Consider the following 14,530-nt stretch of genomic DNA (forward strand, 5'->3'; position numbering starts at 1 on the left):
GAGGAATATTCTACCTTCTGAATCAGATTCAGCAAATAATAAATGAAGGCATTCCATGATTTTTCTGGTGACTCTAGACCAGGGTTTCCTAAAATTGTTGTCACTTTTTTAAAGGTGGGGAGGGAAAGTTTGGATTAGAAAGAGAGAAGAAGATACCAGCTAAAAGTGATCATATTTATTGTGCTCTAGAAACAATTTCCCATTTAATATTACTCCAGCATAAATGTTGCCCCTGCATTCCATCCACAATGCAAAACATCAGGGTATGGGACTCCCATGAGGGCTTGTTTCTGCTTAATGTACCCTGGAGAAAAGCATAGAAAACATTAAAGCAGTAGCTAGGAGCTTTAATGAAGTTAGCCTGCTGAAACCAGGGGAGGTATGCCTGAAATACACCTGAAAGCACTTTGATTATGGCATCGGCTTCAAAAGAAGCCCCTTCCTTCGTTTTTTTAGCTCTGCTGCCCTGAGAAATAGAATTACACCTTTATATTCAGGTTAATTTCGCTGTCTTGCTGAGGCTGAAAGCATTTCTAAGCATTCTGAAGATGTAAGGGAAGCGAGCTGTTCCTCTCAGTCCTACCCACCACTTTGCAAGCCCAAATGGACAGAGGGTGCTCAGAACCCTTCAGTTTGAAACATGTCCTGAGAATGTCAAGTCCAGCACAATAAATGCCTTCCAGTTCTGAAAAAGGTCACTTCCTACTTTCTGCTAACGTTGAGTCAATCGGGTTCCACAGGTTTGCTTTAAAAAAACAAATCAAACCACACCAAAGCAAAACCTCAGATAATCCCTGGCCTTCATTAAGCTATCCCTCCTCTAACACACACACTGCCTTTAGCTTTTTAATATCATCACCTCGCTCTCCATTTCCTTTTGTCTTATAATGCTTGTGTTTCTTTCTCTCTTCTTCTTCCTCTTTTTTCCATTTTTCTCTTTGGCTGGTCTCTCTGCTTAGCATTCCTTTCATTTCCTTTTTCATCTCTCTCCCTCTAGGATTTTAGTTCCTCATTGCTGCTTGTTGTTTCCTTTTCTGGTCACAGCTGCCCCCTAATGGTTTTCAAGATCATTACTGCTTTGAACTAGAGGAAAGAGGGAGGGAAAGAGCTAGAGACGGAAAGTTAGAGAGAAACATAAAGTGTGTCTTTGCTTTTAACTTGCAATATCGTTTCACTATCTCTGGAAGAATATGCAAAACCTGCATCAGTGGGGAAGAAGTGAACTGGAAAACTAAGGGACAGGTATGAAGTTTCTACAGGATACTTTTTTGTGTAATTTGAATTTTTAAAAGATGTATATGTACTACTTATTTTCTTTTTTATTTAATTTGAAATAAATAAATAGTATCTGAGTCTGGAGACTGAAAAGGAGACTGCCTCTATAAATGATTTCTTGGTTGCAGCAGAAAGCAAGCGCCATTCCAGCCCCCTCCCTATCAGTGTGCTCATCCAGATACTAAGGGTTGATTGGCAGCTCTGTAAACTGTGTAGGAGTAAATATGAAGGAGGAGAGTGGGAACTAATGACTATGGTGGGTGTGAATTAACCCACCCTGGAGTCTCCTCAATAGCAAAAGGTCAACTCCCTGACTACTGCCTTTCCATCAAGACTTTCATGCTCAAATTAGCAGCTATAGTCATCATAATGTAACAATCACCTGACATGTAGATGTCTAATTAAGGCACCATAAGTCACAGGTTACAAATTGGAAAACAGCAATAGCAACAATAAAAAAATCCCTCACAAATCTGTGGGGGATTTGATAGGGTACATATGCATGTGAATGAAGGCAAAGTAATGTGCACTCGTGGGTGGAAGATTCAAGTTTCCAAGAAAATTCATCTATGAATTTAGTAAGAGAATGGGAATTTTCTGTTCAAAATATTTCTGAATGATTAAAAATTTCATATCATAGCCCTAAAATATCCAATCGCATAACCTATAAGTGCTATGATGTTACAAATAAATTATTGGCCTTTGGTTGTGAATCCCAAGTGGAATCTGTGTTTTTATGATAGGCTAGAAAAAGCCTTGTTGAAAAATATCTCCTCAAAAAGCCCTGCCAAGATGCCTGACATACTCAGGAGCACTCGCTCTTTGAGAAAAGTACCCAATGCAAATACTACGATGATGGACTATCCATGGAAGCCCCTCCCGTACATTAACAATTTAAGGATAAAAGAACATTAATTTCAACTTGCTTAAGTTGGCCTATGGAATTCAGACTAATACCAGTTTTAAATCCATGAGTGAGAATGGGATCAGGAAATAGTCATAGCCAAAACTCAAAACCAGATAAGGTTAAAAATCATTCAAATCAACCCATCATTCTGTAGGTGAGGAAAGTGGTTCCAAATTGGTTAACAGAATTTTCAAGGACACCCAAGTAGAGACTGAATGTCCAGCTGCCCTGTCCTCAAGGTTTCTGCTGCCCCCACCTGCTTCTCTGCAGTGGTCTCCACTGACGAGTGGAGCTGAGGCCTGAAGCTGGGGAAGCATCATAAAGACCCTGACTCCTGGTGAGTGCTCTGGGAAAGTCATCTGAGAGAGCGTAGAAAGAACACAGGATGGTAGACAATCATATGAATATAAGCTAGCCCTTGTCTTCCTTAGTCAAACAGACAGTGAGCATTTTCAAATGCTGCCTTGGCAGTCAGAACTTCTGCTGATACTGGGGTTCCTTTCTTGGCAAACAAGTATGGTAACCACAGAGATTGATAAGGGTGTGAATTTCTGTGGGTTTCTATGGGAATTATTCAGCTCTGGTCTTTTGATTTTGAAACTGAGTTGTCCAACATGGTAGGTGGTAAGCACCTGTGGCAATTTACATTTAAATGAATAAAATTAAATACAACCTACAATTCAGTGACTCATTCACACTAGCCACATTTCCAATGCCCAGTAGCCATGTGAACAGCACAGAGACCGCTGTCTTTGCAGAAGATTTATTAGAGAGTGCTGTTCTAAGAAAGAGGGTTGACTGGGCCTTTTTGATATACTTATGCCTCAAAGGTAGAAAAATTAGTGTAGCATAGGGAGATCAGACTCATGCTAAAGCCAGGCAGACTGGAGGAAGCAATAGGACTTCTTTAGGTTCTTTTTCCAAGGATTCCAGGGAGGTCTGAATGAATTTTGCACATTTTGCTGCTGCTTTTTAAATTTTGTCTCATAAGGGTCCCTCCTACCAGATCCAGTGTTTGTGTCTGAGGAAGAAATGAGATATAGACACAGTGTGGAGTGAAGGAGATTTCAATACTTTATACTGTAAGGATTCCGGAAACCCACCAAATAGAATATACTAGAAATATCGATTTAGAATAGAAATGTCAAATAGAAACTACTGGGCAATATTCAAGTATGCTGAAGAAAAAAAAGTTGATTTTTTAAAAGGCGAGTAAGAAAAAAAAAAAAAAAAACCTTAGTGACCAGAAACCTGGACTTTGACATCAAACAAAAGAGAGACTAATAAATTAGGACCTATTCCATTTTAACTGAAGCTTCTGAGACAGATGTAGCTAAACCTTAACTAGGGCAGTGTGGTAAATTACAGATTAAGATGCAATTATGCCTCAGATCTCCCCTTTTCAGGGTGAGAGCTTATTGATGTTAGGGCTCCGATAAGGGGAAGCGCTATGTGACACATGGTATCTATTGTGGAAGCATGAAACTTCTGGAGCTTTTAGATCCTGTGTTCCCGAGAGGCAAGACCTAAATCTCTGTCTTGCTCTCATACCTCTGGCATAGTCATGCATCCATGAGCATTTCGTAAGTACAGTGGGATGAACACAGATGGAAACGCATACCTGAAATGAACCTCTAGTAACCACCAATGGTTGAGTGGGCTGGTGGTGAAAGGTCTGACTCCAGCTCATAAACCCATCAGCCGGTACTTTGAACATGTCCCTGCAAAGCTGCTGCCTGCATGAGGCGAGGCTTTTGGTGTTTTCAAATTGGCTCTCTGCAGTTGCTGCTAAAGGCCACAGGTAAATCTGGGAATTCCACCACTCCAGCATTTTCGAGAACTTGTTCTTGGTGGTTTTTCCAAGAAACCTGAAACATCTGCCCCATATTGAAAAGTACCCAGAGAGGAAATGTGTAGGAATACTTGTCCGGGTTTCCTTCAACGGAAGAGCATTTATGGAAGGCTGTGTGTAAATATAACATATCAGATCAGAAGTTCCCAACTACTGGTCTGTGGAGGCTTTGCATCAGAATCACCTAAAATGTGGGTTAAAAATACAGATTCCCAAAGACCACTCCAGACCCAAGGAATTTCATCTGCAGGAAGATGGTTCCCAGGGATCTGAATTTTTAACACTTGCTCCAGGTGATGTTGATATGCCCTAAGGTTTGGGACTGTCTAGCGGGGAACACTTAACTTTCCATGGGGGTGTGGCTTGGTAACAGCTTTCTCTTAGCATCATTTACCAATCCGTTTCATGTTCCTCCACATCCCTTCCCGTCAAAGGAATGGAATGTGGGATGGATTATCTAGTATTATTTTACAATTAAGGATAATGACATGAAAAATCCTAGGTGAGTCAGTAATGTGGCCAGGAATCTCAGCTTCGCTAATTAGCTATTTTCTAGTCAGCTCAGTGTTTCTTTTCACAAACCCGATTTTTGACACTGGCCTTTGGGTAGTCAGGCTTCCCTATGGGCCAGGGAGGTGGACTCACACAATGCTGAAAAGCACAGTGCCTAGCTCTTTACTGCTACACCTCTGGTGGAAACCAAACCAACTGCAGTCAACCCCTGAGATCCCAGTCTAGAGGGAAACAAGACTGGCAGGTCTGAGCCAGCCCCAGTGTGAAGAATTTCCCTAAAGATTTGTTTTCCATGTGGCACATGTGGGGTTTGTGTTTAGTTCGCAAGAGTCCTTGGAAGTCTTAGGTTAAAACAATTCTAAGCCCTCCCTGGGCCGGTGGGGTCTTGTTCAGAGTAGGCTGGGGAGAGATCGGCCTCACTCTGAATCTTCCCTGGTCTGATAAAGCACTTTGAACTCCTTGCAATTAAAAGAACCACCAGAAGTGTGACCCTAGGTGGTGTTACCATTATTTATTGAGTGCTGCCCCCTAGAGGATTAAAAAATGGTCTGGCAGCTTGAGTCCCCAGGGATGGAAACCTGAGACTCACTCTCTGTCCAGCTGCAGGAAATGAGGCCTTCACTCAAGGGCAGTGAGAAGTCTTGCAGCCCTGGCACAGAGGACTCCCAGGAAGTAAGTGAGCATCCCCTGTATGACACCTCTGATAAATGAAAAGTCATAGTGTGGGCAACCAGGTCCAGGAATAAAACTGATTCTCACTTTTCTCCACTCTGGAAGCAGCCTGATGGGGACCTTCATCCCTGAGACCCCAAGACCAGAAGTCCAAGGTTGTCATTCTTATGGTTCTCCAGTGGACTTTAGGTTTACTTTTTCTCTCTTCTTTGCCCCTTTCACAGTGCTCTTCACCTAAACCCAGGCTACATTATTCTCAGAAATAGGAGTCTCCCACGTTGGGCACTGGCTGAAATGGTTTGGCATGCCTGGTGAGTGGCGGGGAGAGGTGATACTAAATGACCCTCTCTATTCAGGGACTGTCACTACAGATAGTGTTATTTGTCCTTAGATTAGCATCTTGGCAATGACATAAACTAGGATCTCTGCTTAAGGTTAATAATCCAAACTGCCTCTTTACTTTGTTAAATATTTGAGGCTTGGAGTCATTCTTTACAATTGAGCTTTAAAGAGGAGAAATTTAAGTCTGGAGTTTTTAGTGATGTGGATGTTCTCTCAAGCCTAGAAAGGAAGGAAGGAAGAGGGAAGGAAAGGAGGGAGGAAGGGGAAGGAGGGAGGCAAAGAGGGAATGAAAGGCAGCATTTAGGCTAGCCAGGAGACATGCTCCCTGGAAGAGCTCAGAGGCCTCTGCTCTGTGCCTTTCCCAACCAGGCATCTGAGATTAACTGCGTGACACTCAGCCTGTGGATTTCCACTCTAAAATCCCGCCCCACCCCCAACACAGCTTGGCTCAACTATTTGCAAATCACTTCTGATTGAATTTTGTTTTGGTTATCTCAGTGTAAATAACAGTTAAGTGGGAGTTACAGATTTTTCAAACACTAAAAGTGATAAACAAAGCTAATGGGCAAGTCCAGATAAGGAGGGAAACCACCCAGAAGAATCCACAAGTGCAAGCCAAGAAGAAAATGGGATAGTCAGGTGTGTGTTCCTTGTCACCGAAACTGTATTTTTCTTAATCTACGGAAAATTTTACTTTCTTAATTAAAAAAAATCTTAATCTGTAAACAGTTTTCTGAATGTTCTTATTTTTCATATACCTCTTTTGTGGCAGAAAAGGTGTACATGTGCAGGGTGTAATTTAGGCTGTTTCTGTGGGAGTCTTTATGATAATGTAGTAATAGGTGTCTGGTGAAGCAAGACAGTTTGGAATCCACAAAGCCATCCTCAGAAACAAAGATACAAGTGTTTCCCCAACTGTTAGCTTGCAGTTCCCTCTAAACAGTTTTCACGCCTCCATTTAAAAATAGTTGGCATAATGCTGTTTTCTTTCTCTGGGCTTTGTGACCACGTTTCTATGGGGGAAAATGTGAATAGACGTAGTTACAGTAGCATTTGGATGAGAAGCCTTCAAGCACCCATACTTTTTCGGGGGGACTTGAGGGAATCCAATTTAATTACCCGAAGAAATCCTTTGCTGAAGAAAGTCTTTCCTCTTTTTAGGATAGTTACAAGTTAAAAGCGCAGGGATAACGAAATCCTAACCCAGAGAGGAGCAGAGCATGTTTGGGACATAACAAAGGATCTGAGTAGTAAACGCAGCGAGTGTTTGGGGTTTTATTCAGCCCGGGCTGACGGTGTGTGTCGCCGCCACGCACCGCTGCCTGTTCGAACGCATGGCTGAGCTGCCGACCGGCTTGCTACCCCAAACACCGTACGCCACCCAACTCCTCTTGTAACGCCATTGCGCGTGGCATTGTGTTGGATTCTGCGTGTGTGGCATCGGAGTCGTGGAATTTAGGGGGAACAAGGCTTTCCCCCCCTTCCCCCGGGGTCTCCCTCGGGTGGGAGCGACACGGCCAAGGGCAGCGCGCCCTGGAGGTGCCGGGGGGGCGCTTCTTCCCCAGGGCGTTACGCACTGGAGGCCCGGCGCGGAGGTGCGCGGGGGCGAGCGGGAGATGCGGGGCGGGCTAGGGGCTGTGGGGTAGGCGCCGCCTTAACTTCGATCCTGCGGCGGCCCGGGAGAAGCTGCCGCCGCCCCGCCCGAGGTGGGTGCCGCGGCACTCGGCTCTGCGCCGCGCGTCTCCGCGGCTGCCTCTTTAATCAGGAACACAGAAGGGGCGGGCCCTGAGCCGGCGCGTAATCGGATAGCTCTGCCGCGGCTCTGACATCCACATGCTGCTCGGCCTGAAAAGGCAGTGGGGAGCCAGAGGGGAGGCAGAGATCGCGAGCGAGGCACCAGCCTGCAGCCGGCCCCCAGCACATCCTCAGCCGCGCAGACACTGGGCGAGGTGGAGGTGAGGGCGGGCGCCAGCGAACTCGGAGAGGGGCTCGCTCACTCCCAGGCGATCCCAGCCGCCGCACCACCAGCAGCAACAGCAGCAGCAGCTTCCTTCCTCAGACTCCCCTCGAGAGGCTGGCCAAGCGGGTGTAGCCGTTGGTGGAGGCTCCCGCCGGGGGAACCCGGCGAGGACAAGAGCAGGGCGGCCGCCTTCCACTCCGGCTGTCCAGCGGCTGCTGCCTCTGCCCGCGTGTCCGTCAAGGGTGCCGCGGGATGTGTGTCAATTTACGCCTCTGAGATCACACAGCTGCCTGGGGGCCGTGTGATGCCCAAGGCAAGTCTTGGCTTTAATTATTATTATTATTATTGTTACGCTTGGCTTTCGGGAAATACTCGTGATATTGTAGGATAAAGGAAATGACACTTTGAGGAACTGGAGAGAACATACATGCGTTTTGTTTTTGAGAGGAAAACCGTGTCCTCTTCCCGGCTTGTTCCCTCTTTGCTGATTTCAGAAGCTACTCTCCTCCTGGTGAGGTGGAAATTCCAGCAAGAATAAAGGTGAAGACAAGCCACCAGGACTCAGGAGGGAAACACTGACCATTAGAAACCTCTGCATAAGACGTTGTACGGAAGAAAATAAGAGAGAAAAACACAAAGATTTAAACAAGAAACCTACGAACCCAGCTCTGGAGAGAGCCACCTTCTCCAAAATGGATATGTTTCCTCTCACCTGGGTTTTCTTAGCCCTCTACTTTTCAAGACACCAAGTGAGAGGCCAACCAGGTAAGCCACTGAAAGTTTTTTCTATTTATTGCAACATGGTTTCCCCTTTAAAAGCGACCGCTAAAGCAGGAAGGCCACGCAGAAAGGCACAGAAGGAGGCTTCCTCAGTACTCAATAATTTAAAGAGAGATCCCAGCCGGCCCTTCCTACACCACCACTGTTGCTAAAACCCAACTTTTCTCTCCTGCTAGGAGTGTGTGTGTGTGTGTGTGTGTGTGTGTGTGTTTTGAAACAGAATTTGGCGGTGTTCAGATGTCACATATGGACTGAATCAAAGGTTTAAAAATACTACAAAGCCTTTGCATTACAGTTTTTGGGAATTTTTTTCCCCTGTCTTGAAGCAGAACACATCTCCCTTGAGTTTCTCCAACTAGCCAGTGAAATATAAATCATTTGCATTCCCTCCACTTAGCTACATTGAGCAATGTTCACTGAAGGGCTTGGGAAAGACACGAGTTTAGTTTTGGTTTTCAAATGCTGTAGATTCTTTGGAGAACGGCTGGTTATGCCTCAGAATCATAGGGCTCAGGCTGGTGGAGCAAGTTGGCTTGTGGCTGAGATAGGGGCTTGGGGTTGGGCACTGATGGCAACCAAGACAGTTGGTCTCTTCTCTCTTCATCCATGTGTCGTCTGGGAAAGTAAATCATATGTTCTTTTAGAAATTCTTATTAGCTAAAACAAATTGCAGGCCCTCAAAGGTCTCTCACTCGTGGTTAGAAACTTTTGAGTGGAATTTGTTCTCAACCACTGCCAAAAAGGGTGTGTGGACAGGCTGCTGTGGAGATAAGCACTTCGAGGCCCAGAACAGTCTGGGGACCGCATTTGTGGGGAGCGGCAAGGCTCTGGAAAGGGGAATCCATGGGGAATGCAGTGGGGTTTGTGCTTCCTTCCTGGGACCACTCTCTAGAGTGAGCCTCTCTACCTCACTGAGAACAGTGTCTGGAATCTGACAACAAAACTCTTAGCAGCTGCTACAGGTGATTGGAGATGGAGAAACCATCTATGGAGGAAACGGGTGAAAGAAAGGCGAAAAAGCCTTCCCGAAGTGCCCTCACCCAAGGCATTTGCAAGGTGATGGCGGCAGTGGCAGGGCTAACTCTGCAGCCTCCTGGGCATCCCCCAGAACATCAGCTAGTGGGTCCTAGCTTTGCATCTGGTACTGTCACCCTTCCTTCTCTCCACGCCCCCCATCCAGCACACGCACCACTTTAAGCTTGGGCATTTATTTGAAGGGGGAAGAAAATTCAGAAATGCCTTTGCCATTTCTTTGGCAAAGAAATGGTTTGCAGCTCTTTCTTTGCCATAAGTGGTCTTCAGGGCAGCTGCAAATCCTATCAAAGGTATGGGTGGGGGGTCCCACTTGGGGAGATTTTCTGGGCCTCCACCATTCCTTCTTGCCTTATTTCTAAATTCCCAGCTTGAAGCGGAAATAAATTACCTCTCACAGACCTGGATGCTGCGTAAATTATGTATGTTTGTGTGATTCGCAGTGTGTGTGTGTGCACACGCGCGCGCGCCATGAGGATGCCCACAGTATATTATGTATTCAGACACGGACTCCGGTAGGCCCCAGCGCGCGAGCGCGCACACACTGGCACTCACACCGGCGCGCACACACATGCAACTTCAGGTTCCGTGTGCTGTGCGGAGCGGGAGGGGTCGTGAAGACTCAGGGGCCATCTCCTACCCCAGATGTTCGCACATCTGTCCCCGAGCGCTGCTTGGAGTGTGTGTACGTGTGTGCGCGACACCCGCTTGGACCCACTCCCGCTCTGCCACCTGCCTCCCGCGCTCACTGCAGAACCCCCTCCCATCCCAACCCCCGGCAGTGCTGCGTCACTTCTAGAGAAGCCCAGAGGCGCGGAGTTCGGGGCAACCTCGGACTCGGGGTGGGATCTCAGGGTGGGATTCGAAGCTGGGACCTGCCGGGGACCTCCAGCTCCCCAAAATGCGATCTCAAGCCGTGAGCTGCTCAGGCTTTCGGGCGGAGCAACGGACTGGCACCCGGGGAGCCGGCAGCGGGTGGCCAGGGCGAGGCCGAGCTACACCTCTGACTCACCCGGTGTGCGCCGGCCCGGACGGGGGGCCTGGTTCAGCCGCCGCCACCGGCGACGAGAACCAATTCTGGGAAGGAGCAAGATGGGGCAGAAGGTGCGCGCGGGGGAGCAGTTGAGCAAATAACACGGCGGTCGAGGCGCGCGGCACCTTGGGCGGCGCGTGGCTGGGAGGCCGCATGGGCGACGCGCACCAGGCTGCCCCTCTCCTCACTGCGCCGCCTCCGCCTCGCCAGACCGCAGTGCAGCTGCTAGCCTGTCTCCCTCCCTGCCCCAGGCGTCCCCGCCAGTCCCCCGCCAGTCCCCCGCCAGTCCCCTGCGCTCCTCTCCGCGCGGCAGGCTCACCGCGACCCCTAGAGAGCTGGCTTTGAGTGGCGAGAGGCCGAGGCCGGCTGGCTTGGGAATCCAAGCACTGGCCCAACTGGGTGATAGGAAAGTGGGGTGGGATTTCGGAGAGGAGGGCGGAGAGAGGCGGGAAGGAGCCAGCTTGAGCCGCAGGAATGCGCGCAACTTGCACAGCCTGTAGAAGCGCAGCACGCCCAGCGCCCGCCGGTGCGCAGAAACAGGTGAAGAGCACGCGGCGCGCGGCCATCCACGTGGTGGGGACGTGATAGCCCCTCAGCTCTCCTCCTAGACCTCCCTCCCCCCCCCCCCCCCCCCCCCCCCGCCCAGCGCCGTCTCTAACGCCGCATCGATTTGTTTGGGCTACGCAGCAGAAACACAGCCCAGCGATCCATAAACATTCTATTAAGCAAAAATATTCTCAGCGAAAGCAAAACCGAGGCTGAAGCCTCCGCGAAGTTGGCCGCCTCCAACTACTCCATGCTTGTGCCCTCCTCCTCCTCCTAAGGACACCCCCAGGGGAAAACCTGCGGCATTTCCTCAACGCTGCCCAAGGCCGGAAAGTTAGGTCTCGGCTGCAGCTCTGGTCTCCGGAGAAGCCTCTGCCTGCAGTAGCCGGCGAGTTCCCGCCTCTCCTCCCCAGCCGCCTCGCTCTTTGCTTTTCCACGTGAGAAAAAGAAATATTCATGGCCGATGCTTCATTTTCACTGATTGATTTCTTTTTAATATCAACACGAGTTAATGGAGGCGAGGCACGCTGTGATTAAACGGCTGCCCCCGCCCTTCGCCTCGGGCTGGCTGCGCCGTGGGTCTTTCCCACCCGGTCTTTCCCAACGGGTTGCAGGCGTCCAGCGGCTGGGTGGGGGGCGCCGGTAGCCCTAATGTTTGGAGGTGGGGGAGGGATTTGGAATGGACTTGTCGCCCCTCTGGGAATCATCCAGGTTGGGAAACGTCAGGAATCAGCTTTCCAGACCAAGTTTTAGGGGATCTAGCCCATATGCATTGCGGCTTCTGCGGCTCTGGCTGAATTTCTTCTGAAGAGTAGGAGATCCATGCTCAGGTTTATTGGCGTGTGCTCCCTGCTCGTCTCCCCTCCCTCCACCTCCTTTCCTTTCGGTTTCAGACAGAGAGGAGAGCCCCCTGGCGCTAGCCATTCCCTATCAGCGCCCGCTAGGAACGTCCCTTTGCTAGAGTTAATCGTGATCTGCGGGGGACTGGGTTTTGCTCAGGAAATCATTCAAGTCCTGACAACGGGTTTCTTCAAATGGTAGCAACTCCCAGCCCTAATGTCCCCACCTCCGGGACACATCGCTTGGGGCCAAAAGAACCCAGACCCCATAACCATCTACCCCTCCCCTCCTCGTCTGGAGAGCTTTGATCTATGCTTGGGTTTTAACGCCACTGCCAGGGACACACTCAGATTCTCGGTCAATTCACCCTTCCGTCTGGACTGGATGATCAGATAAGAGGTGTAAATTGGCTGTGGGAGACAGGTCTGGGTTCAAACAAATCCTGAAAGAGAAGCAATGACGGTCTAGGCGCCGGATAAGGGTTTGAAGTGTTTCTTTTAGCCTGTCTCCCCAAAATGTGGGATGGCCATGGGCGAGCATAATTTGCAAGTAAACTATAAACTCCTAGATTTTACGCCGACGGCCTGCTCTAGGCTCTAGGGATTGGTCTCATGCCCACATTAAATGGGTGCCCAGTAAACATTTTCCCCGTGATCAGCTCCTGGAGGTAGGGAAACTGTGGCCAGTTGCCAGCAGAGCACACAGTGCAAGACAGTGGCAAGAGGAGCACTCCCCAAAGGGCTCGGGGCAGGCCCCTACTCATCCAAGCGGTGCCTGGTAGGATTGTGAATGCGCGAGCAGCACATCAGGTTTGGAGTTTTATGTCATCCCATAGAGCCCTCAGACATTAAGCCACGGAGCACTCAACTGGCAAAATGAAAGATTGGAAGGCTGCAGTGACTGGAACCCAGGCTACCCAGACAGGACTCCCGCTGTCTACCAAATGGCCCTGATCCCCTGCTGTTGAATGTATCAAGTCCACATTCTGCAGCAGAAAGGCCAGTTTCTATCTTCCAGTAATAGAAAAAGCTAGGAGTCCAAATGCCAATTCATATGCAGTGAGGCACGAATACAAATAACAGTGAGGGAGGGGTCTGGGGTCAATGGGGAGAGACACCAGGGACCAGATGATTCTGTGGACCCTGGTGTTTTTCATTTCACTCAAGTCTTCCTTAAAGCAATTAAGAAAATGAACTGACTCAGGGTGACCTGAGTGTAAGACAATTCTGAGTTGACGGAATTCAAGAGCCAGGTAAAGAGGTTTCCAAATACATTCCCCAAAGGTCCAGTTTGGAAAGACTTTAGGAACTTGAGCTGAGATCTTCCTGTTTTGAAAGATAGAGCAAGAGCAGAATCCCTTTTTAATTTCTTCAACTGACAAGAAAGGACCTGAAAAATGACATCTGGGCAATGGCTGTAGTATTATTTACATGTTTGAGATATTTTATTATCTGACCATCATTTGCAACTGGATAATCTTTGAGGTACCTTCCTCGAGTGGCAGATAAGTATATTGATCACCAGAAGTTAGTCTTTGTACTGTTCCTTCAAGGTAAGGACTCGGCTATTTGCTGGTTTTTGTTTTTTAATTAACCCATTTCTGGAAGATGCTGCAGAAGTTTGTCCTGGAGATCCTACAGTATTTTTCAAAGCTTTATCTGCCTTGATGAGAAATGGCCAAAGGCTTAATGGTTTCATTGCCTAACAGGATTCAGTGGAGTTGGATTCCAGGACACAGTGGCCTTGTATCATGGCTGGCCCTCCAGGAGAAAGCATCTTCTAAAGGTTTAGGAAGCTGTCAAGTTTAGATAAGGCTGAGCTCCGATCCTCTGGGACCTTGGTTGTATTAATAAGGAGAAATTAATTTTTAACCACTGGGAACATTGCCAAATTATGTGACCTTTGGCAGACCAGCTGTGCTATAAAAATAAATCCCCCATTTCTGAAAATGCTGCTCCTATCCAGTAGAACAATAACAATGTGGCATTTAGGATAGGGAAGAGTAGGATTGAGAAGAAAGGAGAGAAATAGGAGTTGGCAAAAAAAAAAAAAAAAAAAAGCCACAAAACAAAAACAACCCTTTGATGTTGTGATACATGGTTTCAGACCTGAACGTCCTATCCATCACCCCCTCACTTCCTCAATCCCCCCTCCCCGGCCCCATGCCTGGGGTTTCCAGAACACAGGAAAGAGGGCCAGGATGACAAGGAGCTGAGTCCCTGTGTGTACAGGGAGTGGAGAAGGTGTTAAGTGCTTCCAGCCCACTCACACCCCAGCCTCAAACACATCTCTGGTTGTTCACACAGGCAGAGTACTGGCACAGGCAGAGAAAAGGGGGTTTTCAAACAGGCAAAATGTTTGTCTTTCCCTAAATGCTACCAAGTAGGTGTGCCACTGAGAAGTTTTGGGGGGACCATCCCTGGCCTTCCCAGCTTCTGAAACATGGGAACTAGACTGCCTAGGTTTAGAATCTAGCTCAGCCATTTGCTGGCTCTGTGATCTAAGTACCCTGTGTGATCAGATACTTAGTCTCTGTGCCTCAGTTTCCTTGTCTGTAAATGTGTTTGGTAACAATACCTACTTCATAGGGTTGTTACGCTATGTCAGATTATGTAGAATACTGTTTGGCACATATAAAGCCTATTCTGAAGTCACCGAATCTTTAAAACTTCAGTGGGGTTAATGGAATCTCGTGAGCATTGCAGGCACGCTATAACCACTGCGGTATAAGTTTATTTTTATGACATTTTAAAAATAATTCTTATTCTCAGTTATTCC

The 14,530-nt window shown here is 48.1% G+C and overlaps 1 protein-coding gene across 5 annotated transcripts in view; it reads left to right on the plus strand.

The window, feature by feature from the left end:
• The first annotated feature begins 7,392 nt into the window (after positions 1-7,392).
• The window catches only part of NRP2 (neuropilin 2), a 115,355-nt gene continuing 108,217 nt past the window's right edge, over positions 7,393-14,530 (plus strand). For all 5 annotated transcript variants that reach the window (XM_025404391.1, XM_025404392.1, XM_025404393.1 and 2 more), the window contains exon 1: positions 7,393-8,286. In XM_025404391.1, coding sequence (XP_025260176.1) covers positions 8,214-8,286 — 73 coding nt within the window. In that variant the 5' untranslated portion in view covers positions 7,393-8,213. The remainder of the gene's footprint in view (positions 8,287-14,530) is intronic.

The sequence above is a fragment of the Theropithecus gelada genome, chromosome 12 (assembly GCF_003255815.1).
Source record: "Theropithecus gelada isolate Dixy chromosome 12, Tgel_1.0, whole genome shotgun sequence".
Classification (NCBI taxonomy): Eukaryota; Metazoa; Chordata; class Mammalia; order Primates; family Cercopithecidae; genus Theropithecus; species Theropithecus gelada.